Source organism: Periophthalmus magnuspinnatus, chromosome 5, assembly GCF_009829125.3.
Source record: "Periophthalmus magnuspinnatus isolate fPerMag1 chromosome 5, fPerMag1.2.pri, whole genome shotgun sequence".
Classification (NCBI taxonomy): Eukaryota; Metazoa; Chordata; class Actinopteri; order Gobiiformes; family Gobiidae; genus Periophthalmus; species Periophthalmus magnuspinnatus.
This window is the reverse complement of record NC_047130.1, coordinates 30,494,131-30,521,828: the sequence shown is the minus strand read 5'-3', so window position 1 is coordinate 30,521,828 and position 27,698 is coordinate 30,494,131. Positions and strand designations below refer to the sequence as shown.

The following is a 27,698-nucleotide window of genomic DNA, read 5'->3' as shown; positions in this document are numbered from 1 at the left end:
TATATAAAAAATCTGTCAGTTAAACAGTTTTCTGACCACATATAGACACACTATATAGATTTCTCTCTATATTTATAATATATGCATATCTATTATATTTTGTTTACAGTTTTACGAGGCACAGGCCACTTTGTTAAGAAGAAAATAAAACGAGTCACTATGTTGTCTGGGGAGTTCACACATGACTACTTCTAGAAAATTAGACGTACTCGGGCAGGATAGTGTCAGTACTGAACAGACCTGCATTAAACATCTAACAAACATCACCTGTTCCTTATTATAGCCTACATTTGCATTTATAGCAGCAGCACCTCTGTATCTTTCATGGCACACTGTTCTCCCTTTCTGATTGTATATACATAGCAGTCTGTTATTATTTAGCCCAAGGTGGGGTCAAATCCCTCCAAAAAGAGGTTTTGGATCAGATCTTGTTGACACCTTTTAGTTGTAAGCACCAGCAGAAGCACCAATAGTTAAAAATTCCTGCAACACGGAGGAGAGGTGCATAGGTGCATAGTCACAAAATAATTGGACTTGTGAATAATTACTGACTGCTCTCCAGGCAGAAAAAATAATGACACAAATAATAATGTGAAATGTATTTACTCTATGTTGTCATCTGCATAGATTATTTTTTAATGTTTTACTACGTCTTTAAATGAGGTAAAATGAAAAGACCACTGACAGCTAATCCCAGTCTGTGATTTAAAAGTCATTAATACCATTCATAAAAAGCAATCATAATAGGGCCATGATAAAAACGTGTATAAAGATATAAAATGGCAATGTTGACTGTGCACACTATGAGAAGCAGGAATACGTTGTCAGCAGGGCAGTAAGTCAGGCATGGGAGCCAATCAGAGCCAGAGAAATCATAATTCAAGGCAACACAATGATAATCTCAATAGAAATAAATGTAAAACTAAACCGTGAGGCAGCAGAGTGGAGACAGTTGGGGTGTCCCGCATCAGGAGGGGCTGCATTTGCTTCAAGATCCCAGCATGCAACAGCCAACAGAAAGGGCTGTTCCAATGACATGCCAAAGCAATAGTCCTAACAGTTGTTTGGAGTGGTCGTGTACTGTTTCCTAAAAATGAAAACATGTCATTAAAATATGCTAATATTATATTTAAAACAGAATTAAAAGTTGAATAATTACCTGCTCAGCTGCCAGCTTCCTGCATGAGTGAGATTTATACTCTCACAAAACAAGGCCACGCTGCACGGATAAAAAATAAATGAAAAATAAAACAAACAGGTAGTAAATGTTTGGTTGTATTTTAATGTGATGGCTCTGCTCCCCCAGTAGTGACTGAATCATCTGCGAATAGGAAACCGTTAAAAGCAACTTGTAAATAAATATAAATCTATAATAAAACAATATAGCTTACCCTTCATAACAACATAAGTTTTGGTTGTTGCAGTTAGAATCATGCCCAAATGCCCTCCTCATCATCCTTTTGTCATAGAGTTCACCAGCATAGAAAACAATGAAACAAATATTACATCAACAGCATGGATCTCAGGAACATTTCTTTGATTAATCACACACTTTAACCGTGAGCCTATGAATTCAACACACATAGCTTAGTTTTCAGTCTCACTCTCTACATTACATGTGATATATATTTTTTTGTATTTATTATGTATGTACATCATTATTTTACACTTGACTTTCTAGGAGACAAAATTTGCTGTTTTACACAAAATTCCTATTTGCATTTTTTGCCGTACATATAGTAGTCTGACCTGGTCATGGGCAGGTCGGTGCCCAGTGTGGGGTGGTCCTCTTTGTGGACCTCCTCTATGGTGAGGAGATGGGTGCCGAGGGTGCTGCCCATGGTGTGGGTGCTGCGGATGTGGAGGATGCTGTTGTGGGTGCGGGTGCTGGGGGTGGGGTCCCTGTTGCGGAGGTCCGTGTGGGTGCTGAGGAGGGGGGTGTCCGTGAGGGTGCTGCTGAGGGTGCTGTGGAGGGTGCTGCTGTGGGTGCTGCTGTGGGTGCTGCTGTGGGTGCTGCTGTGGGTGCTGCTGTGGGTGTTGAACGTGTGGGTGCTGTGGTCCAGGTGGCCGTGGGTGCTGTTGATGTGGTATGGGCCCCTGTGGGTGCTGGGCCGCCTGCTGTGGATGTGCGGGGTGTGGGTACTGTGCTTGTGGCTGTTGTGGGTGCACCGAGTGTGGCTGGGGTCCTGGCGGGTGCTGAGAATGGGGTCCGTGGGGGTACTGAGGCTGTGGGGGGTGCCCGGGATGTGGGTATTGGGGCTGTGGCTGTGAGTGGGGTGGCTGTTGCTGAGGGTGGTGAGGTCCGTGGGGGTGGTACTGCTCATCCTCGTAGTTGTCTGCGATCAGCTTCATTCTGCTCTGAGTCTATGGGATTAGGAGAATCATTACAAACACAATACTTATATAAGGATGCTGAATTTTAATTTGAAATTGGGTCCAGTAATGTGTGTAGAATATACAAGATGTTTAAGTATTTGGAAACAGAATGAATGTACACCCTGTGAGATATTCATTATACAAAAGGGATTACATAAGCAGTTACTCACATGCTGTTTGAGCTGGTGCATGAGTTTGTCCCGCTCTCTCTTGAGGGCCATCACCTCCTCCTGGGTTTTTTTCTTGTTGGAGGCAGAGAGCTCCAGAAGAGCAATATTAGCATCTTTTTCACTGATGGCAGCCAGCAGAGCTTGTTGTCTGAAAATAATTATGATTATGCAATTTGAGTTCAAAATAACAACTCTGATGCTAAGTGTATTTGAGGCTGACTGACTTCATCTCCAGGATCTCCTCCAGCTGTTTCCTGCGCTCCTGTCTCATATTGGTGAGGTGCGTGTCGCGCTCCTGAAGAGATTGTTGTGTGGACGACAGGCGCTGCTTTGTGGCGTCCAGCTCCTGCCTTGTCCTCTCCAGTGTGTTCATCAGATCCTCCAACTGAATCATATTTACTGTTATCAAATGCACAAATGAAAAAATCACTTATAAAATGATGATTATGATGGACCCACCTTTAAGTGATGACCACCATCCAAGGTGCTGTCTTTTCGGGGGTCCTTCTTGTCTCCTTGTGGCCCCAGTTTGATGTTTGTACCCTTCTTAATTTGGTCTTTTCCTCCTTGTCTGTAAAATACATTTTAGAGTTGTATTTCAAATCACTAATCAGACGTCTGGGGTAGACCATGTGTTGTGTTTATTCATTAAAGAGCTCCAAGTTATACAAAAGCATCTAAAAATGTGACTGCATTCCTCAGTCAGAGGATGTGCAGTGATAAATGTAGAGTAGGTGGGCACCACTGCGCTGTAGTAACGGCACTTACCTGGGAGCTAAACTGCCCACAGGGAAATTGAAAAATAAGGATAAAGTAAAACCAAAGAAATCAGAATACACAGAAGAAGAAAAGTAAGAAACAGACATTAGAAAGATAAAATAAAAAGACATACAGTACAGTACAAAATGACTAGAGGAGAGTGCACTCACTGACAGCACACTGGGCTCACTGTAACAGCTGCCACAGACACACATGGTGCATCTGTGTTAGGACAGTCTGCTGCAGCCTGGGACAGACATGCAGTCAGACAGGGCCAGCTCAGCTGGGACATAGCATAGGAGAAGAGGCCAGGGAGGTGAGTTTGAGAATAACAGAACAAGAAGTCAGTTATGGGTGTACACCACACAAGGCAAACCCTGGTCCAATGACATCCTCAGCATTACACCAAAAGCATGTGTAGACCTGTCCAGTCATGCAGTCCTCTAGCAGGGCAGAGATGGTGTATAAGGACTCTGAGGCACAGGAAAGAAGTGGGTGTGAAAGGGGTGGAATTGCGGCAAATTTGGGCATACATGCTCAAAATGTCGTACACAAGTCTTACACAAGACACATTTGCAACGGTAATACAGTATTAATCATTTGTTTTATGTTTTATTAAGTACTTTATGTAATTCTTACAGATCATCTCCCATTAAGTAACAAGTACTCTTGATTCCTACCACTAGGTACATTGTTACTGTTCATATTATTCACAAGCAAACAGTACAACCAAAGAAAATAACCCCATGTCTATAACATAATCACCTGTATTTTGGAAAACCTGTATCTAAGGTGTGTTGTTCTGCCAGCTCTCACAGCTGAATGCTATTGTTGTGTCCTTGGGAAAGACACTTAACCAACCTCGCCCCTTAGTGTTTCCATACACTGGTGTCTGAATGGGTGAGTGGTTTCTTAATGTAAAGCACTTTGTGCCTTGAAGGTAGAAAAGCACTATATAAATGTTACAATTTTCCATTTCTTATAAGCAATTCCAGCAAACTATAAAATGTTAGGATTCTCAGTCAAACAAGAAAACTGTTGATTCTGGTTCAGCAGCTTATAATGCTACATGCATCTGAAAACATGCTTAATTCACAGATTGACCAACAATTCTTCATAGAAAGTTCAAATAATGTCAAAGACATGCTGGGGAAAACAAGCTGGAATCTACAGGCCTCTGCAGTCAGGGTTTCTCTAAGTGAAGAGCACAGAACAGACTAGACCAATGGGGCTAAGCCAGACGCAGCATCCACATATTGAGCTCATGTAGCAGAGCTGTAGAGCCAGGGCAGAGCACTCACTTTCCCAGCAGGCCCCACACCATGCCCCCTATGTGCTGTGGGGCAGTAGACTCAGGGGGAGGAGGGTCGGGGGGCGCTCTGCCACTGGGGCGAGGAGGGTGTCGAGGGTTGAGGGTAGGGGGACTGTACAACACATTCGGACAGATGGGCAAAACACAAAAAGAAAAACAAACAGAAAAAGACAGTATATAGATCAAGATGGTAAAGAAGGAGCAGATTCTATTAGCGCCTATGTAATTAAATCATAATGACAGATATAGTAAAAGCCAAAAGTAAAAACTGAACAAAATGTTGTAGGAGTGAAGAAGTTTCACTGCTCATCAAGGACAAAACCGGGAGACATAAACAAGGCAATCTGGTCTACTCCATTCAGTGTAGCGAAGACTGCAGTGAGCATTAAATTGGATAAATTAAACAACTCCTCCATAAGAGAATGAACCAACACCGTCACGAGAACTCCTCGAGACCCCAGTTCACCGTACATCTCCATCTCAAAGCCACTAACCACTCCTTTGGAAATAGTGAGGTACAGATCTTAGCCAAAGAAAAGAAATGGTTTGAGAGGGGAGGTAAAGAAGCATTTTTTTTTTTTAGGAAAGACAATCCTTCATTGAACAGTAATGGGGGCCTTAGACATCATCTATCCTCCATTTATAACTCCATCATCAGACCCAAAGCAAACAGTGCAGACAAGGAAAACAATAGGGCTAGCCAGGATGCTAATAGGTGTGAAAACACTCATTAAGAGCTGAATGAATATGCTAAGTATGACTCAGGCACAGTGGACACTTAAGAGTAGCCCTATAGACCTAGCCTACAAACAATTCAATTCAATTCATTTTATTTTTGTAACGCCTAAAATCACAAAAACAGTTGTCTCGAAGGGCGTTCATGTTTTGGTTGATGGGGGAAACCGGAGTACCCGGAGGAAACCCATCCAGACACGGGGAGAAACATGCAAAACTCCACACAGAAAGGCCTGGGCGACCCGGGGATTGAACCAAACCCTCTTGCTGTGAGGCATGAGCCACTCAGCCACCGTGCTGCCTACACACAAAAACAAAACAACAGGAAAAATCAGACAAAACAAGAAAAATCGGCCAGGCGAGGAGGAGGGAGGGAGAAACTGAAAATAACAATAGCTGTTTTCAGTTTCAGTGTACTTAGCTCCTCCCTTCAGACAGATGTAAGGCAGTGTCCAATAAGTAATCTGACCAGAACTAAAGAAGCAGCTTGGATGAGCATCGAAACGTCTTCACTCTTACAACTTTTTGCCCAGCTGACAGATTTTATTTTTGGCTTTTACTATGGATCAGACCTGGACAAATGAGGGATTACACAAACATAATAACAGACATCAGCCTTAATTTGTTTCTTGTTCTGACAGAGAGTCTTTTGGTGTTTGGAAATTAATTTTGTCTGTGAATTAAAAATGCTTTTAATACACTGTTAGTATCTTCAGCATGATATTTTACAGTTGAACAAAGTGTTTTTTTTAAATTAGCATGTTGTAGTTTTCACATTATGGTGCTGCGGTGGGTGTGAAATTGAATGATCTGAATATATCTTCATCATCACATGTCAAAGTACCTTTCTAACTCGGCGATCTTTTTGTCCTTGTCATTCTTCTCTGTCTCCACCTCTCTCAGAATGTCCAGCAGTCGCTCCACCTCCGTCTGAGCCTTATTAGCCTCATCTTTGTAGAAGTTCATTTCCTTCTCTAGCAGCTTCACCCGGTCTGAGAACTCTGTGTTTACTCTTGAGCCTGTCTGATGCTCCACCTCATGGGCTTTCTGTATTCAAACATAAACAAACATACATTTGTATATTAAGCATATAATACAGTAAAGCACTACTTCACTGGTTCTCAAACTATGGTACATGTACCACTAGATGTACGCCAGTTTTTCAGTTTTAGATCTGATGGAACTCGAAAGATCAAATATATTCTGGTATGGTATTTGGTGTCAGATGTTTGAGAACCATTGCACTAGATAATACCCAGATAAATCCAAGATACAGCCATCCATAACTGTCTTATATGAGCTAACCCTCTCAACTCTCAATGAAAACTGCAAGCCAAATGTGGTGGACAAGGGCATTATTGCTCCTGCTGGGTCATTAGTTTTAACAGAGCAATTATTTAGCTCCATTTAGCAGCCCTCTGAGACTTCAACTGACTTTAACACTTTGTAAATATGAACAACCCGAGACCTTCACCACAAGTGCATGTTCAGCTCTACATTGCCTATTCATGTATTTATTATACTGTTCACAAATTGTCCCTCTGTCCCACTGCCCCTGGTCAAGTTTTATTACAACACAGTGATGAGTCAACAGTGTGTAAAAAATTGCATTTTTCTAGAAAGGACTGGTGTCTTGATATGTATTTAAAAAGTAGGATTCTGCTCACAGTGCCAATAGTGCCAAAACTTCAGCATGAACAAAGCATGTTTGCAGATGTTTAAACTGGTAATACAAGATTTTTCTATAAAAAGACTGAATATTTTGTTCTTTGCAGAGGACAATCTTATGCTGTGATTTTGATGTGATTGCGATAGGTTGATCAGCCCTAATAATTACTCAAATCAACAATTTGCAACAGTTGACAAACCATTATAGTAACAACAAGCAAAATGCTCCAAGTTTGCAACCACTGTAACACATGTGCGCACAAGTTAGGACGAGTATATATATCAACATAATAGCAAAAGAAACTAGAGAACCTGTGTCAAATTTGTACCATGCACTATGGCATCATGCAAAACCAACAAAGCTACTGTCAAACAAGATAAGCAACACAAGCCAGGCCAATATAGTAACAGCATCAATGTTCAAAGGTCACCTAGCGCCAATTATCTATCAAAAAAGTCTTATCAGTTTTAGCTTATATGTCCATAACTAGTGTTATACAACATGGGCATCAAACACAGTAACAACAAAATTCACACATAATACAAATATTTAGCTGATTCAAACATGTTGTCGTGCTGGTGCCATAGTAACATAATTTATGAGGTTGTCAGAGTCAGAACAGTGCAGTGTACATGCAGCTGGAAGAGTGAATGCAAACCTGCTGTGCTTAATCACCACTTCACTGTAAACAACACAGTGTCTTCATGCTAGTGTGCATTATGCCTAAAGAGATTGCTACAGGGACTTACAGGACTGTTCAAGTGACTGAATAGATGCTCAGCTTGCTATGTTATGGACAAAAAGAGTCAATGTTGTAGTAATATGAAATTGTATTGCAGGTGAAAATTGAAAACTGTAACCAAGATATGGATTATGAATGAAAGATATAGTTAATAGTCTGTCCACTTCCTGCATTGGTCAGACTGAGCTGCAGCTGCCAAGGAGCAAGCCTAGTGCATGATGGGAGCTATTATCCTAATTAACTGTCTTTCATATAAGACACATTCAAATCTTTGGCTCACTGCAGATTAGCAACATCAGCCAAACTAAGATATGCAAGAAATGGTTTTATGAGCTTTTCTGTGCCTTTTTCTGTAAACCTGCTGACTACTCCTGATTCAGCAAAAGACTATTTTACAAAGCATATCAGCTATTGTGTGAATAATATGTATATTAAACAAACGTGTTGGGTTTATTTAAGTCATGATCATTTTTATGCAACTTTCATGATATGTTTTTATACCGACACACCTCTCCTTTTTGCCATAGAGAACAATACACCGTTTATTTTCTGGTGCAAGCTTGTTGATATATTATGAGGTGCACTGCATAACCTTTCTTCTCTAAGAGACAGCTACTCTTCTCCATGGAGATAGATAAGTTCAATACCATACTGTGGAATATTCAGGGCAAATGTTATTATATACACATGGAGATAAGCAGGTGGTATACACTCCAACAGTAAAGTTACATTAAGTTACGCAGTGCACCCTAAAGACCCTACAATACAAAAACACAGCTATGAAAAAAATGTAAAGGTAATGTTAGTCTTACCTTTTGCAGTTGCGTCTCTAACTTACTACACTCTTCTTTTTTCTGTTCAATGGCAATCTCCAGTGATTTGAGTTTTGAATCCTTTTTAAGGCCTGAGGACGCCAGTGACGAGGCATGCTCCTTCAGATCAATTAGACTGGACTGTGGATGAGTAGAGAATACAATAGAGAACAAAGTCACCAGCTTGTTTAAAGTTTAAAAACTTTTTTCTTTTACTTAAAATAAAGCTAGCAAAAAAGCAAGAAAAGTAGAAGCAGCAATAGTATTTTGTCATTTGCATTAGTAGAAGCCATAGTAACATTAGTAACAGTAGTTAATTATTACAATAGTATTAATCGTAGTAGGTTTAGTAATTGTAGTGATTGTAATAGTAATAGTAGTGGTGTTGCCTGGACACTGACCTCCTTCTCAGTCAGCTCTATCTGTAGACTGTTGACCTTCTCCTTTAAGTCCTTGTTCTCTTTCTTATAAGAGTCCACTTCCTCCAGACGCTCACGATCCTCCCGCTCTCTTTGGTCTTTTAAACGCTCAATAATCCGCTCCTTATTCAGTCAAAAAAACAATTTGTATGTGATAAAAATACCAAATTACATAGTATGTTGGTCTGGCAGTACCTTCTCGGACAGCGCCTCCTCCAGGGTGGCCAGGGCAGTGTCTGTGTTACTGGAGTCAGTCTGGAGGGACTTGATGCGATCCTTTAGGTTTCCCAGCTGTTTGTCTTTGTCACGTAACTGTTCTTGAAGATTTTCAATCTGTGACAGGAAGAGGAGAGCCACTAGTGAACAACTGACTGGCACACGTACATCTGAAATAGTGTGGAAACAACTTAAATTATTTATCTCATGCCTAAAGCTTCTTACAAACATTGTATTTTGTGCATTGCAGGTTATATGTAATCCCACATATGAATACAAAACTTGAATTAATAAGATTACACTGCATATATACACTGACTGTATACAAGGAGCGTATCATAAATTAAATGGTAATAAATCCTCATTTCATTCATGACCTATTCAGGAATATAGTATCAAAAAAACAAGAAAAACATTTACATTTATTTACAACATGATAAACCAACATTTTATTTACAATATTTATTTACAACATGATAAACCAACAGCAAAGGTGCACAAGTGGAGGGTCTACCACCTGCAAGTTATAATACTAGTTAAATGCTATACTGTGGAACATTCCAGACAAAACAATAACAGGTGGTGGATTAAATGCTGAATGCTTTAAAAAGAAGAGTCAGATTTTAGGATAAATTTACATGAAAGAGATTAATGTAAAAGGTAAATTAGGTTTGATGAAAGCCAAAATGCAAAAGGCTGGTCTGGTGGAAGAGAGAGAGTAATACTATTTATAGCCTGTACAACCAGAGGCACTGAGGCAGAAATATCTGCTCTTTCTATGGACTTTCCCCCTCCAGAGACACCAGACACTCTGTGGTTCAGAGGCTTCATTTAAGACACATGGTGGTCAAATTAAAATTATTTATTAGCATTATTTGAATACATATGGAGTTCCAACAGTGTATTTCCAGGTACAATGCTGCCCATACAGTTGATTTTTGTGCTCCCATTTTTTAAAATGCTTTTTTGCTTTTGTTTGGCTTAGCTGTTAGTCTATTTTGGTAATGTATGAAAATGGAAATATTCTTGGGTTTAAAAATTACTATTCATCCAGCCCTACCTTCTTTTGTAGGACGTTGATCTTACGCTCTTTGACCTCCAGCATGTCCTTCATGTCCCTGATCTCTCCCGCGAGTGTCCCCTTCTCCTCGGTCAGGTCCTGCAGCTGTTTGGTTTTCTTATTTAGGAACGATTCTTTCTCCTCTAGACGCAGGCGGAGAGCATCCACCTGAAGTAAGAACAAATACAAGCTTGTAGATCTTTAACAGAATAGTAACAATTTGTAGCAATAATGTCTTAGCTAAAAGAAAACTCTTGGAACAAATATGTACAACACTTTCATTTCTTCAGTATTTATTATGAGATTTTGACCATGTTATAACAGTGTTTCCTCATCATAACCTAACTCTTAAGTTGTATTTTGATTGTTTCATGCATGTTTGAGTAATTCTGTTTGTCAAGAGTATTAAAAAGTGCTTCAAAAATATCTGTTGGCATCTAATCCCTATCTCTGCCCACCGGTCTGCAGTTTAAAATTAACAAAATGTAAAATAATGATCTATGCATGATATTTTAGTACTACAGTAAATCCCCCCAAAAAACATAATATATATTATGTTATGGATTAGCCTGAAACTGTATTTGAGTGGCACCTCAGTCTGGAGGATGGCAGCGCGTTGCTCCTTGGCAGTGAGAGACTCTTTGAGCACCTCGATGTGCTGTTTGCAGTCTGAGTTCTGGTTGTTGAGAGTTTCTAGTTTCGTCTGCAGAGCCAGCAGCTCCGATTCCTTCTTCGACAGCTCCTGCTTCAGCTGGTCAATCTGCACCAAGGGAACATCGGTCTCATCATCACAAGTGAATGATGGAGTCTTGTAGGGGCTAGTCGCTTGGACATTATTTCATCAACACACTTTTCTCTCATTAAAAATGCATTTAGGATGGACTCTCCTGCTTTTTGTCATATATTATACATCATATCTATTTATGATTGATGAAAGGAGTCTAAAAATAGTATAACAAAACATGTGAGAATCATATGAGAAAGAGGATGTAAACATAACATAGAAGCTTCAGAAAAGAGACAGAGACCAATAAGAGATCAATAAATACATACTTCAACTGAATGAGATGAATTAATGCCTTTAAACATTGTAACAGAAAATACTCATTTGTTCATTACCTTTTACAAGCATGTTCTGTTCTTATTATCACTCAAAACAAGCCACATAATATAAATACATGATGTTCTATATATTGACCTATTTATGCTTTTTCCCCCGAACTAAATTCATATGCATGAAATCGTGTCTTTAACCTGCACCTTCAGATACTGCGACTGCATTTGGAAAAGCATGCATCAGCACATTTAGTCATTCATTTGAGTAGCCTGGATGTGGCACTCCACTCCCTGATAGCTGGCAACAAAACACATTGCAGATGTCACTAAAGTAGTTACCAGTAGCTCCTCCCTTCAGATAGATTTAAGGCAATGTCCATCAGAACTGACGGATGAGTGTCTTCACTCTAAAACTTTTGTCCAGTTGACCTAATTGAATTTTTCTGTTTCACTAAACATTACAGTAGCTTCATACTATAATCAGCCCTCTGCACATTGGTTTAGTTGATTGCACCACAAATGTTTATGTACCTTAGTCTTCATAAACTTGGAGTGGTTCTTATAGACCTCCATCTGCTTGATCTCCTCTTCTCTGTCCTCAGTGTTCAGTAAGCCATTCGCTTTTAGCATTTGGATCTCATCTTCCAGATCTCGAATGTTGCGCTCCAGGGAGGCAATTTTGGTATCCTGCACAGAAGACACACGCAGAGCAGACACACCTCATATCAGAGCTGAAAAGTTGATATTCATCAACACACCGTTAGTAAGCTAAAATAGGAAGAACCAAGCAAAAGCTAAGGTATGATCAGTGAGGTAAACATAAAAAACAAATATGATAGATTGTTACATAGGATCAAGAGAATACTCTCTGGTAATAACTGCAGTATCAGTAAAAATCAAAAGGCTAGCTCCTTAGCTATCTATAGATTAGTCACCATTTGGAGATGTTAAGCTCACGTAGAGAGAGGAAAGTAGACCAGTGTGAAGCAGCCAAGCCTGAGGGTGAAGATGAAAAGTAGCTTTTGCAGTAGTTTCTTGCAGATCAATGCAGAACACAAGCTCAAGACTGCAACTGCGAGTGCTGCTGTAGCCTTAGCTTCACGGCTTTTTAAATAAATAATACAACGTCTTTAAGATTAGCCATGGTCCATCTCTCTTTTACAGCGGGGGCACAGTGCAAGCTTGCTCTGTCTTCTAGTGGCTTTGAACTTGTGAACTTGTGGGTGTGAGCAGGGCCGGACCACTCGCCACCAATACAAAGAACCACCAGGGATACACATATAGCAAACAGGGATGGAGACAGGAGTGGCCTATAATAATAGATAGGATTGTGGGGTTATAATGCATTAGATACATGTACATGCACTTGCCACTGCGTTACCTCCCCATGTACGAGACAAACATCAATATAGTCAGATGGCTGCAACAGATATACAAGGCACCATACCTTTCAACAGCGGGCAAATTTTTTTTACTCCATCCACATGTAATCACTGGCCCTTCGACCTGATCAGTAAATCCTGCTCTTTACCGCCTTCTATATCCATGTCTCTGCACACTAGCACACTCTTACTGTCATAAACAACCACACCTGTTTCCATGGTAGCAGCAGGCAGGCAAGGCTATATAGCTGCGGTGTACTGTCTCTGGTGAGTGAGGAGGAGCGAGCGAGAGGGAAGCATATGAGGGGAGAGAGGGAGGAGGGAGGGATATTTGTGCTTCTATCAGCAGCGGGACACTACTGGGATGGGGACAGACGGAGAGAGGCTTCCTGCACACACACACACCAACCAAGAGGCAGGTTTTTCCTATCCTCGCGCTAAATGGAACTCATCAGGACACCAGCACAAAAAGGGGGTCACATGATCACGCTCAGGGGAGGAGGGAGGATGCAAAGGCAAGCGCCAATCTGAGGCCAGTGAAGGGCCATGTCAGCTCAGCGATGATGTCATGATTTATTTTGAGGAAGTGATGTCAGGCCTCTGCAGTGGGCTGATGTGGATTCAGCAGAGTATGGAAGCAGCCGCTACACAACAGTATGGTTCACCCCCGACCATAGATCAGTTCAAGCAACATTAGCAGTGCACTGATTTGCATATAAGAGCTGCACCAGAAGCAATGAGAGGATGGAAGCTAAATTATGAAAAGCATCTTAAAAAGTACATGCATAGATTGCTTTGGGTGGGGTTTCTAACCATATAACACATGCTACATATGTATAGTAGTTTCATACAATACAGTGCCATAAGTCTCGTTGTGTATAGCCATATCTGTGCCTTGAGCAACATAGAATAGAATCTTCCAAATTAACTGTAAAACTATAATTATTAACTATAAAATACTTTCTAGATTATATGATATGGTAAAATGTGTGCAAAACAACCACATTGTCATTCCTTATCCACTTCCCTAATCACTCATAATGACGTAAGGACTTTCACGATAAGAGATTTCTTTCTTTATCTTTATTTATACAGGGAAACCCAGTGAGAGCACTTGGGCTCTCTTTTTCATGCACGCCCTGTTTAAAATATAATACAAACCGAAAAAATCCAGTGCAGGTGTGTATAAAAGTTTGTTACCAGATTATTGAATTGCGATTGTTTGACCAACTTATTCAGTTTTGTTTTTCCTTGAAATGTATGAAATTTTTGTGAAGCGAAACAACTAAAAACCCTTTTTCCCAATTCCGTTTTGGTGCAGCTAGTCCATAGCCTTATGTAGTCATGTGATCTGGTATTAAATGTTCCAGGATGAATGATTAACAAGCCGGTGAGGTATTCTGGCATTCTTTTGAAGTAGTCCCTGATACATTTCAAACCCATCCAACTTTTTCATAGAGAATACAGTGATGGGTTTCAATCATCACCTGTAATAAAACCAAGAGCAGAGTCTAATAATGGATCCAACGGTTTCAATTTGATACAACTTTCATTGTGAAACACAACATTAAAACATCTCTGTACAATTCTGTGTGAGCAGGGGGGTTGAATTAATATTGAACCTTAACATGTGAACAAAAACAAGCAAAAACAAAAAACAGAAAGAAAAACAAACATTGTTGCACATATAAACAATATACAGTATGTCTCTAAACTGGGCCATTAATAAGACAAAAAATACAATGGAAGCATAACAATAGAGAGGATTATTTTAGCAGTTCTTACTTTCATTTCGATGATGGTCTGTAGTGCCTTGGTTTTGCTCGGGTCCTGATGCAACTGATTTCTCCTGTGCAGTTCCTGTCAGAAACATATAAAAAAGTCTATATTATGCAGTGTTTTCTTTGTTGTTAGTGTCATTGTATCCACACTACTCTTTTTGTCATGGTAAGATGCATTTCAAATACAAGACACATTAAAACACAAGACACAGAAGTTATTTAGATCAGTACTGCATTGCCCTCTAGGGACTGTAGTGTAAAAGTACCATGCAAATGTTCACACAACACAAACATGTATTGGCTGTACAAAATAATATATAGCATGAAAAACAGTACTGTCAAACAAAACCAAACTTTGCTCATGATCCCTTGCTTGAAAAGCTTTAAAACATGTTCACTTGTTCTTATTAGATATTGAAACATGCCATATATATATATATATATATATATATATATATATATATATATATATATATATATATATATATATATATATATATATATATATATATATATATATATATACACACACATACACATACACACCCCAAGGATGGTTTTCCACAACCTCATCGAGTTTGCAATGAAGCCTCTTAGTCCTGTAGATGTTGTACAGCTCCTGGCATTTAGTGATCCATGAGTGTGGCACTGAGTCCTATGCTTTATTGGAATCAATCCAGGCAGTGCACAGGTTGGTCTTGCGGGTTCTGCAGTCTTGGGCAACTGTTCGGTCTACCAGGAGCTGGTGTTTGGCTCCATTGGTATCTTTGCCAATGCACTTCTGCGCTGTGCTCATGTATTGATCTGTGTGCCCACTTATCTTAGCTGCGATGATGCCTGTCCATGTTGTGGAGAGACAGTTTATTGGCTGATAGTTGTACCTGAGACTCTTTCCTGGATGTCTGCCACTGTGACGGTGACTGGATTCTGTTCAGGGAGGTTGCTGTGGTCTTCTCTCAGAGCCACCAGCCACTGTGCATCACTGTTATGTGATGCCTCCTTCTCCCATATACTTTTCCAGTTCAGTATTACCCTGCCATTGAGCGTACACTTCCGGTGATTGTTTTGCGAACAGACAGTTTATTTGTCTGTGTACCTCTTTAGACAGCTGGCTTGGAGCCTTTGTTTGGCTCCAAGCCAGTTGTTTCCAGTGCTTCAGGTACCTCTCTGGGCCTTGAGACTGAACACAAGCCGCAAGGAAGCCGAGGACTAGCAAGTGTGTGAGCAACAGTCCAGGATGAAACATCCAAAATCCACAAGTACATTAAAGACAAGGCCCCAACAGATGATGTGCTCAGTGATGTGCTGGAAGAGGTGCCAGAGATACCGTCATGGAAGGACAAACCCCTGCATTGGATGTACCAACGGAACATAACTGAAGTGACTGATATCAAGAAATCCTACCAATGGCTTGACAAAGCTGGACTGAAGGACAGCACAGAGGCACTCATCCTGGCAGCACAGGAGCAGGCCTTGAGCACCAAAGTGATAGAGGCCCAGATCTACCACACCAGACAAGACCCAAGGTGTAGACTGTGCAAAGAGGCCCCTGAGACAATCCAGCACATAACTGGAGGGTGTAAGATGCTGCAGGGAAAGCATACATGGAGCGGCATAACCAAGTGGAGTCATAGTGTACAGAAACATCTGTACACAGTACACACTGGAGACCCCAAGATCAAGGTGGGAAACACCTCCAAAGGTAGTGGAGAATGATCGAGCCAATATCCTGTGGGACTTCCAGATACAAACTGACAGAATGGTGATGGTGAACCAACTGGACATCTCTCTCTCTCTCTCTCTCTCTCTCTCTCTCTCTCTCTCTCTCTCTCTCTCTCTCTCTCTCTCTCTCTCTCTATATATATATATATATATATATATATATATATATATATATATAGGCTTTTACATCTTTGTTTGAATCTACTCATATGAAGATGATATTACCAAATAGTTGGTTTAAAAAAAAAGAACAAAAAAGAAAATAGATGAATGTAACTGCAAAACTATGACTTTGAACATTTATTGAAAATATATTTAAAAATGTCATACTTTGAGTACCTCTCTGAGATGGATGTTCTCCTTCTCCTTCTGGTCCAGGATGACCTCTAGGTGTCCGAGCTGAGCCTCTGCCTCTGCAATACGCCTGGCTCGCTCCTGCTCCTCTTCTTCAGATGCCCTTCCTGGTCCTGGAGGCAGCCCTTTGCTTTGCAGCATTTCCAGCAGCTTCTTTATAGACTCATCCCTCGCCCCCAGAGTTTGTTTCTGTGTCTCGATCCTCAGCTCCATCTCCTCCAAGGTCTTTCTGAGCAGGAACAGCTCTTTGGCCTGCCGGTCGTGTTCGGCCTGCAGCCTCCTGAAGTTCTCCTCTGTCAATTCGATGGTGGTGAAGTGCTCTGATCCAGGCCTGTTTCCGCTCTCTTGCTGCAGGAGGTGATTGAGGTCTCTCTGTGTGCGGAGCTCGTCCTGCAGGGCCTGGATGGTCATCTGAAGGTGCTGGACACACAGACACTTGGCTCAAACTTACAGCAACAGACACAAGTCTGAGGGAAATACAGACCCAGGTTAAGGATGCATGCATTGATGTGGCATTAAACATCTCTATAGCAATTTACAACTTTTACTTTTCCTGTCACCCCTTTGACCAGTCCATTTCATAGAACAATGCTCCTACTTTAAGGAGCAGACTTAATTTTGGATCACTTACACTGCTACAAGTTTTGATAATGTTTCGTAGCATTTCTAAAAATATTTAATTTAGCAGATATAAATTCTCATTTAAACAACATCATCAATGGTCTCAAATAAAAGTTACATTTACATCATTCAGACATTGCATTATGACCACTCACAGGTGAAGTGAATAATACAGATGGAAAGCATAAAGTAACAAATATAAGTAAATATATAAAGTAGCAAGTGAACAATGTCTTTAACGTTCATGTGATAGAAAGTTAGAAACCAAAAAGCTGTGCAAATGATGTAATTAGAATGGGTTTGACAAGTGCCAAATGTTCTGCAGAGGTCAGGACCTATCAAAAATGGTCCAAAGGAACAGGGTCAATTACGATTATTGCAGAAGAGCATAACAATTCTACTAGTTGCTGTAATAAAATTTTGTTGGGCCAAATGTGAGACAAGTGGTCATAATGTTGTACCGGATGTTGAGAACAGTTGAATTTGAGCACTTGCAGTGTATTAATGGCTGCAAATTCAGAAAATCTATGTTTATAGTTTTTCCGTGGTGAAAGTAATATAATTTGGATCATTTTGCGGTGAATATGAATGGTTGGAAATGACCTTTACTGAAAATGTCTGGCAACTGTGTGCCTTCATAATAGGAAAACTAATATTAGGGCCACATTTCTGGCAGAGATTGATTGAGATAGTTCCTGTAATATCTTTTTGTACATATCAAAATCAATCTTTGTCCAAAACATTATTTAGTCATTTCAAATTGACTTTAGGGGTAACAACAGAAGCTTAGCAGACACATTTGATTTGGTGATTTAGGTGGACAAAGTATCCAGTCTTTTCTCATGGTGCTCACTGAGGATAGAGGGAAGGGTTCACAGTACAGTACTTTGTTTCCCTATTGGGCTTATGGGAGAGAGGGAGTCATTTTGACACACTGAGGCTAACGGTATGTTGTGCACTCAACACGTGGTGCAAACATAGCGACAAACCTTAGTCCTGCGGGCATCCAGCAGCTGCAGAGCATGGGCAGAATGAACAGAAAATACAGATGCATGGTAAACACAGCGTCAGAGCATGAGTAACACACAGGATGGCCAACACCAGCCAACTTAAGCTTTATAGGAGCACCACCCAGAGGTAGGGGCTGTTATTACACTATTTACAATGTATCAATGGATTTATTATGGTTTATAACCCTCCTGGAAAGTTGTGTTTGTGCTAAAGGCCTTATCTTCACAAGTAAACCAGTTAGGCATCAAATATTAGATGCATTAAAGACGTTTTCAATCTACAGAAATACCCTGTTTAGTATGTGTGTGTGTGTGTGTGTGTATGTATGTATGTATGTATGTATGTATGTATGTATGTATATATATATATAAAATTAGGGAAATTTTATAATTTGATCAACATTTATATTCATTATCATTAACTAGGAAATAGGTTTATTATTTCTACTACTATTATTTATTATTTCATATCATGCTTAAATTATGCCTTAACTATTGCCTTAATTATTGTTAATAATAATATTGCCTTATAATAATTGAAAGTGACACTATACTATTAACGTTGTTGTATTGTAATGACTTAATATATATAACATTAACAACACCCTGTGCATATATCTTCTCACCACTAGAGGACACTGTTTGCACATGCTGCAATAATAGATCTGCAATCTGCTCTGAGTGTGCATCATTTTTGACGCAAAATGTCTGGTGAGTGAAATCTGTTACTTTCACGTCAAATGTAGCCACAAATTTTTCAAAAGGTTCAACTAGTCTGCAGATGACTGACACAGAGGAGTTTCTGTCCAAGCTTGTCGCTGCTCAGTTGATCACGTTGCTGCTGACAATTTAATTCAGTTTTACTTTTTGCACCAGCCCTACTGTTTAGTTCATGTCATTTTGCATATTGTTTCTTTCAATTCAGGTGTATGCAACATTTAGGCCTCACTGTTAAAACGGCTTTAAAGCATACACTAAAATGTTTGCACTTTTCTCACTTTAACACAAAAAACTGCATGGCCATATACTTAACCTACCATTTATTACACATGCTGCAGTGATCTTGTTTGTCTAGATGGTTGCATATAGCATTTTTCCTCCCAGCACCTCCTCTTCAATCACTGACCTCCCTAGACTTAACCATCAAGCCCCCACACTACATTTGCATAATGACACTGGTGGTTTAAATGATTAACAAGCTGTTTCTAACAAATCAATGTCCTTTTCATTCACAGGACACATCTCTGACTCACCCTGACACGGCGTGTGTTGGTGGTCAGCACACCTCAAGAGAGATGAGCTTCCCGACAATGACGCAAGCATCTACAAGGTACCTCAAGCTAAGCCTACCTTCCCTTTAATTGTTTATCTTGTGTGTCACAAAATTAATAAATTATATTATTTTTGTACTTTCTATACTAAATTTTGAAAAAGAAATTGAATTTTAAATTATGAGCCGAATAATAGTGATTATGATCTGTACCTTAATCTAGCAGCCCTAATGGACAGATGACACGATATTCACTACATCTCCTAAGAAAATGTGTAATAATAATAATAATAATAATAATAATAATAATAATAATAATAATAATAATAATAATAATAATAATAATAATAATAAATAGAAATAAGAAATAGATGTATTAATATTATTTCCTAACAATTTTGCTTTACACATGTCACTACAAGTCTGCCAACACCAACTGGTCGAATACTAACAGCTGATTCAAACTGAAAAAAATAAAATCCATGCGCCAGATACTGAGTGCACATGAGGGTTCATATTACAGTTTGCCATAGACAAAAACTTCCCATCCCTATTCACCCAGGGTATTCTGTCTTTACTGCTCACTGAAGTGTGACCTGCGACTGCTTTCAGTGAGGGTAAAAGGCAGAGAACACACCGGGCGGGTACAGACGATCAGGCAGTATTTTGGGGAGTACGTTGATGAGAGCCGACAGCGAGGCTGAGCAGCTTTGGTCATGAGTCAGTTGGATATGCTACAGCTTTAGATTTCAGTGGTTTCAGGGTCCACACTGTCAATGACCAATATTTAAAGTCCAGTTGTAGTGTAGTTGTTATTTTATTCCTCATTGTGTTGCTTTAGACTCTTTCCAACTTCCACTGCTCTCAGTTCACTCTGGCTTAAGACTTCGAAGCCAGTCAAGTTCATATGACAATGATGTAATTTGCAAACAGACAGTGATATGGTCATCAAACAAATAATTAAGTTTGAGCATATTTGAGATGAAACAAGTCACATAAAGTTAAAAAAAAACATCTCTTTAAGCTACTTGGTGGCATTGTGACTGGACAAATTACAATTATCTGTATAATATTTTATCCTGCTAGTTACTACATGATAACTTTGCAGGAAGAACGGCTGCACAAGTAACTGACCAATCTTAAGTCAGAACAGAACTAAAGTAAAGATGATGAATGAATGACAAGTCAATCGCTCTCTGGCATGACTACCAGTCAAACCATTGATTTCTTTGGGCTGTTTTTCCAATGGAAAAGCTATAATAGGAAATCAAACGTGACCATTTTTTCCAGACTAAAGAAAAGGCATTTAGTGAGGCTAATCAGGTCCTACAGCCTGTACCAAGATAATTGGCCTAGTTTTGCTCTGTTAGTAAAAGCCAATATACTCTCTCAACAAGCCCAATGGGTGTGACCAAATGATCATCCCACCATAACAATATGCTTATGTAAGGCTGTCCCACAGGCCTAAACCAAGACTTAGAGGACCCATAATGTAGCACATCTGTCTTTTTTAGCCGACATACTTCATTAATGATCCCCACCAGGAGAGATATAAATATCATCCAGGGCACAGTCAGAGCGAACCCGGACGGACAAGGCAAGGCATAAAAGGAGTCTCTCTTGTATTCAGTACAAAGAGACTGAGGCTCGCAGTGCAAGCCTTTCATATTGGGTTTAGCATATTGAGCTGAGCTGAGTGTTAAAACCAGACTAAAAATATGCACAGATTCACAGTGAGTAATAAGTAGCATTGAAAAAGTGATAAGCTATAAATGGCCTTTGCCTTGTCTGTGTCACGGCTGAAAGAGCATGTAATTTTTCCCTAGGCACTCTTTCTATAGGCATTACTTTTGTTCACTCTTTTCATATTCGAGGTTGCAAGAGGATGCAGCACCTATGGGCTTTAAAGGGGACCAAATTAAATGGACATATTCTTTGCAGTTTACTATGAGCTATTTATATTTCACAATGCATAAAAAGGTTTGTATAACCTATGGTATTTTCATATACAAGCAGATCAAAATATCAAGAAATGTGAAGAAAGAAAATATTGGTTTTACAAATAAATTGACCTACCCTATCTTTAGCCATGCCATGTCTTGTTAGATTTATGTCTTGTCCCACCAATTTATTACACTTTTTTCCCTAAATGTGGTCAGATAAAAATCCTACAGGGAGGATATGTAGAGATTGCAAGCCTCTATTACAGTTGGGTGACAAGACACTACCCTACAGTACTGTCATCCATTTTCTTTAACCAAATGCTGTTAGTAGTTGAATGAATGAGTTGCATGAATGGGGCCTTGGTTAGTTACTAATGTGGTCTTGAAGTGGGCAGGTGTACACCAGTGCACACTTGCATATGCAATATATTTATGACAACTCACAAAATAAAATTAATTCTGACAACTATCCACTGTATGTTTCCCCACTACATCTTTTTTTCTCAAGTAATAAAAAGCATACATGTTTGTCTAACTCACCTATGCTTATTGTGAGGCTAATCGCTTGACATATTTCCTATTAGCACATGGCTACCCTTCCGAGACAAACAAACAAAGCACACATCAGGGAGCGCAAGTACAGTGAATTATTGACTATTCACGTGAGAAGATAGCTGAGATGAGAACAAATGCAGACCAGCTGACTTTAGACAGTCACAGTGGTCTTGTGTTTGACCTTGAGACTGCAGCGACATTGCCTGCTGCTCCAGTAATGACAGTTTCAGACGCTATGTGTGTGCATGAGTGTGTGTGTGTGACGGCATCACTCAGGGAGACGGACAGAAGTGCAGACAGCCGGGCGCATAGACCACAAGCAGCTGGCAGAAATTACCCTTACACTGCTAGATCGCTTCAAGGGGGATTGTGCAATTTGCTGCATCATGCCACACAACGTTTGTATACTTCACCAAACAATACCATTTAATTACATGGGCCTGAATCCAAATATCAAGAGTGTATATGTTTTAAAGCTATAGAATTATTTATTAACATGTGCTGCTGTTATAAGCTTTACTTGTACCTTAAAATTTTCAGTTATACATTTAACATTAAACCGCATGATGATGTTTTGTTTTTATTTTCTATGTTTCTATGAATGAACTGATTAATTAATATGAAGAGTCAATAGACATTTCGGACATACACTGAGTTTGAGTGTAGAATAAATTAAACTAAATAATAGAGGGAGGGTTAGATGAACATCAAGAGAGAGTTATTTGTAATTGAAGTCAGGGTGAATAAAGAATAAATAAACGCATAGGCTGAGGCAGCAGTGTTTAAGTCAATTTGATAATTGTGTCTGAGCTTTGTGCCATCTTTTGTCAGCTGTGATTGAACTGGGCCATTACTACATTGCTCCCTATATTTGAATACACTCAAACAAGTGATTTATTTGAGAAAAAAATTATTAGATTTTTTTTATCATGATAATTTGATGTCTTGTAGTCATACATTTATCTGGATTGTACCAAATGGCTTCTGCAATTGAATCTGAGAAGCACTTTTTGAGCAGATAGTGAGTTAAATATTTATGAACACAACTTTTTCCAGAAAGGCCTTCACATTTCCTCTAAAACTGAACTGACTGCAACATTTGAGAAGGGTTGGCTTCATTCACAGGAGATGAGGACAGATATGAGTGAATGATTTGAGTTGAGCAGTTCTCACCTGGTTCTCCTCATGAGTCACTCTCATCTGCTCCTTCAGTATGGATGTCCGTGCTGCCTCCTCCTTCCTCATGATCCTCTCTTTCTTCAGCTCAGGGCTCCAGAAGCTCTTGATGCTGTTTGTGGAGGAGCCTAACTTACTGTCCTTCAGGTCCAGTTCTCTGCGTAGCATCTCATTCTCCCTCTGCATGTCCCTGAGCTGGGCCTGCATCTCCAGCAGCTCACCCCCACTGCTCCGCACAGCCTGTCGCAGCAGGGCAGAGGGCACCCCCTGGTGGTGGTGGTGTGCATGTAACATGGACAGCGAGCCCAGGTCACTGTAGGACAGGATGTCCCCGTGAAGCCCAACTGAGGCGATGTTGGGACTGCTGCCCATGGCGGTGACACGCCCTCCGTACATGGCGCGGCTGGCCCGTCCTATGGTCATGTGACCACGGGGGTATGTGGCAGTGGAGCCCACACCCTCGTGGTCACTCAGGTACATGGGTCCTGAGGTGGCATAGGCAGCATTGAGGGACTGGATGTTCTCCATGGAGAGCGTCTTGCCCCCACCACTGCTCCCTCCTCCGCTGTTGGCCCTCCGATGGCCCAGGCGGGGGGAGCGGGGCAGCCGCGGTGACCGGGCAGGGCTGCTCTCAATGTGGCCTACTGCTCTGGCGCTGCCGTACATCTCCTGATAAGGTCCTTTAACAGCGACACGTAAAAATCAGACTGTGACTGTGTGAAGCACACATGAGCAGCTTACTTCATGTCTTTATCAGCAGAAATAATGTACCATCAATGTCCAACCCCAGGAAGCAGCAGAGAGCACCTGTTGAGAGAGTAGGGACAGTTAGTGTATGCAACCTAAATGAATGGAAAAAAACAAGTTAAAAATCATAATTAATGAAGCCACAAAGAGGAAGGATGCATTATAAAATTGTATTGTACAAAGCTGTCTGCAGTCTTCCATCCTACAAATTAAGCTACATTTCAAATTTTAAAGCTATAATTGATTTTGACCATGTAAATCAGTCAAGCATATTTCATGTTAAAAAGCCTGAACATTGCGGTGGCACATTAATAAGGCAAAGACAACTATGTATACAAAAGTACTACGCATATTTGTATGTAAAAAGGGAGATGAAACTCACGTCCAGCTAACTTACTCCATGTCTTTTCCTTTCGACTGTGGTCCTTTGATAACCCCAATAAAAAAAAGTTAATAAATAAAAAGAAGTTTGGTCAACTGGGATGGTATCAAGCAATTATTATTTTAACAAATAAATTCATACAGCCCCACAAATTATGGTAAATGTGTATTCTGTATTAAGTTTAAGCTGTTTTTATGGACATCACACATACAGGTGTCTTGTGTTATTTTTGGCTCCAAAGTCAAAGTGAACAATTCTCTTTTTAATGACACTTGCTGCTTCTGTTCAGTTTCCATGGATACTCTGAGGGTTAATAGAGGCACTTGTCTCTAACTGACTGAAGTACAGCACACGTTTACAAAGGTGTGGGGAAACTGACTATGTTCAATAAGGATGTATTTGTATTGAGTAAAAGATAACACATCATTGTACAACATTAATTTGGTAACAACTTTGGTATTCTCTTTCAGTTGTGTTGCCTAATTGAACTGTATGTAGCCTGTGCTCTTGCAGTTTAACAAATCACAAGTGTTGGTTGCTATTTCCTTAGCCTGCATGTAAAGGACACATGAACGACTGCACTATGCTGCACTGAAAGGGCAACCCAAATGTGAGGCTTATTCTGCTTTCTGATTGGATAAACGTCTTTGGAATCAAAACATATATAATATATTATATATATAACATAAACAACTTAGCCATGTCCAGTGTTTTTATAATGTAGAATAAACCAGCATTACAGTAAGTAAACGTTGGTAAATGACAGTAAGCGATACTAGACACAGATAGGTCTGGTTTATGTGATTTAAAATAAAAAAAACTTACTATCTGTTTAATACAGTTTCACTCTCAAGTGGAGAGACCATGATCTGGTCATGGGAGATGAAAGCGTATGGAGAACTATATTTAGTAACTGTAATAAAACATTAATTCAAATTCCTCATCCTTCCTGACACATTCATTCAGTGTCTTTTGACATTGATGTAGCTGAAGTACCTGGGCTGGACATAACACCCAAGAAATACAAAGCTGAGAGAACTTTGAGTCTTCTCTGCTTCTTTTCTTTTATTTTCAGAAGTTGTTGGCTTTCCCATGCCCCCTAATGCACCAGTGACTCCTGTTGTGATGATCTGGACATTGCCTCATCACAATATAGTTGGCCTTCAAAAAAGGGTAAGAAAGTTGTGTTATCATATCAGACACATTAATAAGAATGACTGTGCATAACAATTGTTATTTATTGTGTAACCAGACAGAAATGTCTTAAAACCAGTGAAATATATTCTACATCACATAAGACATTTTATCTAACCATGTCAAGACTTGTCAAATCCAGATTAATATTGTGAATTCAAATCATTTTAACAAAGGCTAGATAATTAGTGTGTTGCAGAGTGTGACAAGGCTCTACTTCAGAATAGTGGTATATCATATTATCCAGAAAAAGTGATCATATTTGCAAGACCTTGCATTTTTCAAGCTGACAGAGCTGCTGTAGATCTCTACACTCCCCCAATGATTCCAACCTCTTTTCCAAAGGCAAGACAATTAATACTCATGTTCCTAAAACCTCAGTTACATCTAGGCGTGACATATTTGATCATTTACCAACGAGATCTGGCCATAATCGTTAATATATAAGCTCTGGGCTATTACAGGTCTTTCCCATATTGCACTGGGCTTCAAAACAGAAACAAAGGCCAAACCAGTGATGGCACTGTAGTCAGTTTATGGCGCTACTTTGAGAGGCAGTGGTGCGGATACAGCTGCTCTGAAAGAGCCACCACAGGCGCTGCTGAGTGCACGCGAGACACTGAGATGCGCTGTGACATTTCCAAAAGGCAGGAAGCAGACATTTTGCTTCCCATTCCACTGCCGCTGTGGCTCGAATTGATTCTTATAAACATACCTTTATATGTTTATAGACTTTTTTCTTCTGAAAGGTTTTGTCATGCCTGTCCTTTTGTTCGCCACGTGTATTAACCTTCATAATGGAGAGCAATTTGTAATTTGGAGACCCGAAACCGGTTCAGAGCGGTGAAACACATGCAACATCCTCCTCCTCATCACGTATTCTACTACACAGCCCTGACGCTGCCTGTTCAGCCCACTTCAGCTGTGGGCTAGAGAAGAACACCTGACTGTTCCCCTCATAACCCACTCAGTAATTGAGATATCTTACTCAGATACTGAGATATTTTACGATTCAATATCTAGTAGCCCAAAGACGAATTCTATTACCACATCACATAAATACAGCATGTCAACCAAAGGTTCCATGAAGAGCGCGTGTCCACAGTGCTCATAGATGTGTATAGGCTGTGATAGGTGATATGGACTGTATGGAGCGCATGCATTATCACGGGTGTACCACTGACAGCTGGGCCTTCATTCTCGATGACTAGACGTGCAGTGCGTCGGTCGAGCAGCACCTGAACGCACCAATAAAATTAGGTGTACCATTCAACGTATGTAAGGAGACCTTTCGCCACATATGAGTGTACAGTTTCCCTTGCCCCTTTATATGGCAGCTTCTCAGAAAGTCAAACCGCTCGGTTGCACCAGTGTTCGTACAGACCAGCTGTGTCTACGAGCCCATTACCGACAGCACTCCTGTGATTTAACCACATCACGCAAACCGAAGGACACGCGCGAAACTGTCTGACCACGTGACTCGTATGATGCCGAGCTTCTTCACATTAAACCATGACAGAAATACCTTTGTCGATGTTAAATCCCGACGTCCGCCACGGTAGCCAGCATCTCGTCGCCTCCATTCACCAAGCGGCAGCCTCTCTCCTCCAGCTCAGTACGGCGCGCTGTCATTGGTTCACGCAGGCGCACTCCCTCCTCCTCCTCCTCCTCCTCCTCCTCTCCTCCTCCTCTTCCACCTCCTCCTCCTCCTCCTCACCATTTCAGCGTCACTGGAGCCGCGGACGCACGCCGCTGTAGACGCTGTGGATGAAGTAGCATCTGGCCTGAGGAGGGGGTGGGCGAGCGAAATGGAGACAGCAATACAACCCCGCCACTATTTCACCTCTTGAACAGAAATCAATGCAAGAGTCCATTTTGATTAGCTACAGCTTTGTGATTTATTTTTATCTGAGCTTTCATGGTTTAAGTTACAACTAAGATAACCTTTACACGGCTCCTTCTTCTTTTAGTAGTATGTAGCCATAGAATGGGCCCATGATATGAAACACAGAGGCGTTTCATAGTAAAAATAAGTAGTACCAATCCAGCAACAACATCAGGTACTAATATAGTACTGTGACGTACACGGAAGTGCATGTGGGAGAAACATCTTCAGTTGGAGCATGAATCAGTGCAGGCTCTTGACACTGCACCCTGACTTCATTAACCTGGCTTTGTCCTTCTCAAGTGCTTAAACAAACAGCACATAGACTGCCTTCTAATGCCCTCCTTTCC

At 40.4% G+C, this 27,698-nt stretch overlaps 1 protein-coding gene across 2 annotated transcripts; it reads right to left on the bottom strand.

Moving 5' to 3' along the window:
- Window positions 1–39: 39 nt before the first annotated feature.
- erc2 (ELKS/RAB6-interacting/CAST family member 2) lies at window positions 40–27,097 on the bottom strand. Of its 2 annotated transcripts, XM_055221739.1 has the most exons (20): window positions 26,989–27,097; window positions 23,912–23,947; window positions 23,138–23,820; window positions 16,551–16,985; window positions 14,494–14,568; window positions 11,858–12,013; window positions 10,863–11,030; window positions 10,271–10,438; window positions 9,190–9,327; window positions 8,977–9,117; window positions 8,576–8,716; window positions 7,771–7,806; window positions 6,197–6,399; window positions 3,006–3,117; window positions 2,771–2,931; window positions 2,547–2,694; window positions 1,750–2,364; window positions 1,392–1,457; window positions 1,160–1,321; window positions 40–1,087 (listed from the first exon to the last, which is right to left on the bottom strand). In XM_055221739.1, the coding sequence occupies exons 1-18, from the start codon at window positions 27,044–27,046 to the stop codon at window positions 1,431–1,433; spliced, it is 3,501 nt and encodes a 1,166-aa protein (XP_055077714.1). In that variant the 5' UTR covers window positions 27,047–27,097; the 3' UTR covers window positions 40–1,087; window positions 1,160–1,321; window positions 1,392–1,430. The 2 variants fall into 2 exon arrangements, with proteins under 2 accessions (XP_055077714.1, XP_033823048.1); XM_033967157.2 differs by lacking the exon at window positions 7,771–7,806.
- Between the last annotated feature and the right edge of the window lie 601 nt (window positions 27,098–27,698).

Excerpts from the sequence above, each read along its gene's own strand:
- erc2 (XM_055221739.1), bottom strand. The coding sequence starts at position 27,046 with ATGGAGGCGACGAGATGCTGGCTACCGTGGCGGACGTCGGGATTTAAC. Across the intron at positions 23,948-26,988 it reads GGGATTTAACATCGACAAAG|GTGCTCTCTGCTGCTTCCTG; the intron begins GTATTTCTGTCA and ends CTCTCTCAACAG. Across the intron at positions 9,328-10,270 it reads TCAACGTCCTACAAAAGAAG|ATTGAAAATCTTCAAGAACA; the intron begins GTAGGGCTGGAT and ends TTCCTGTCACAG.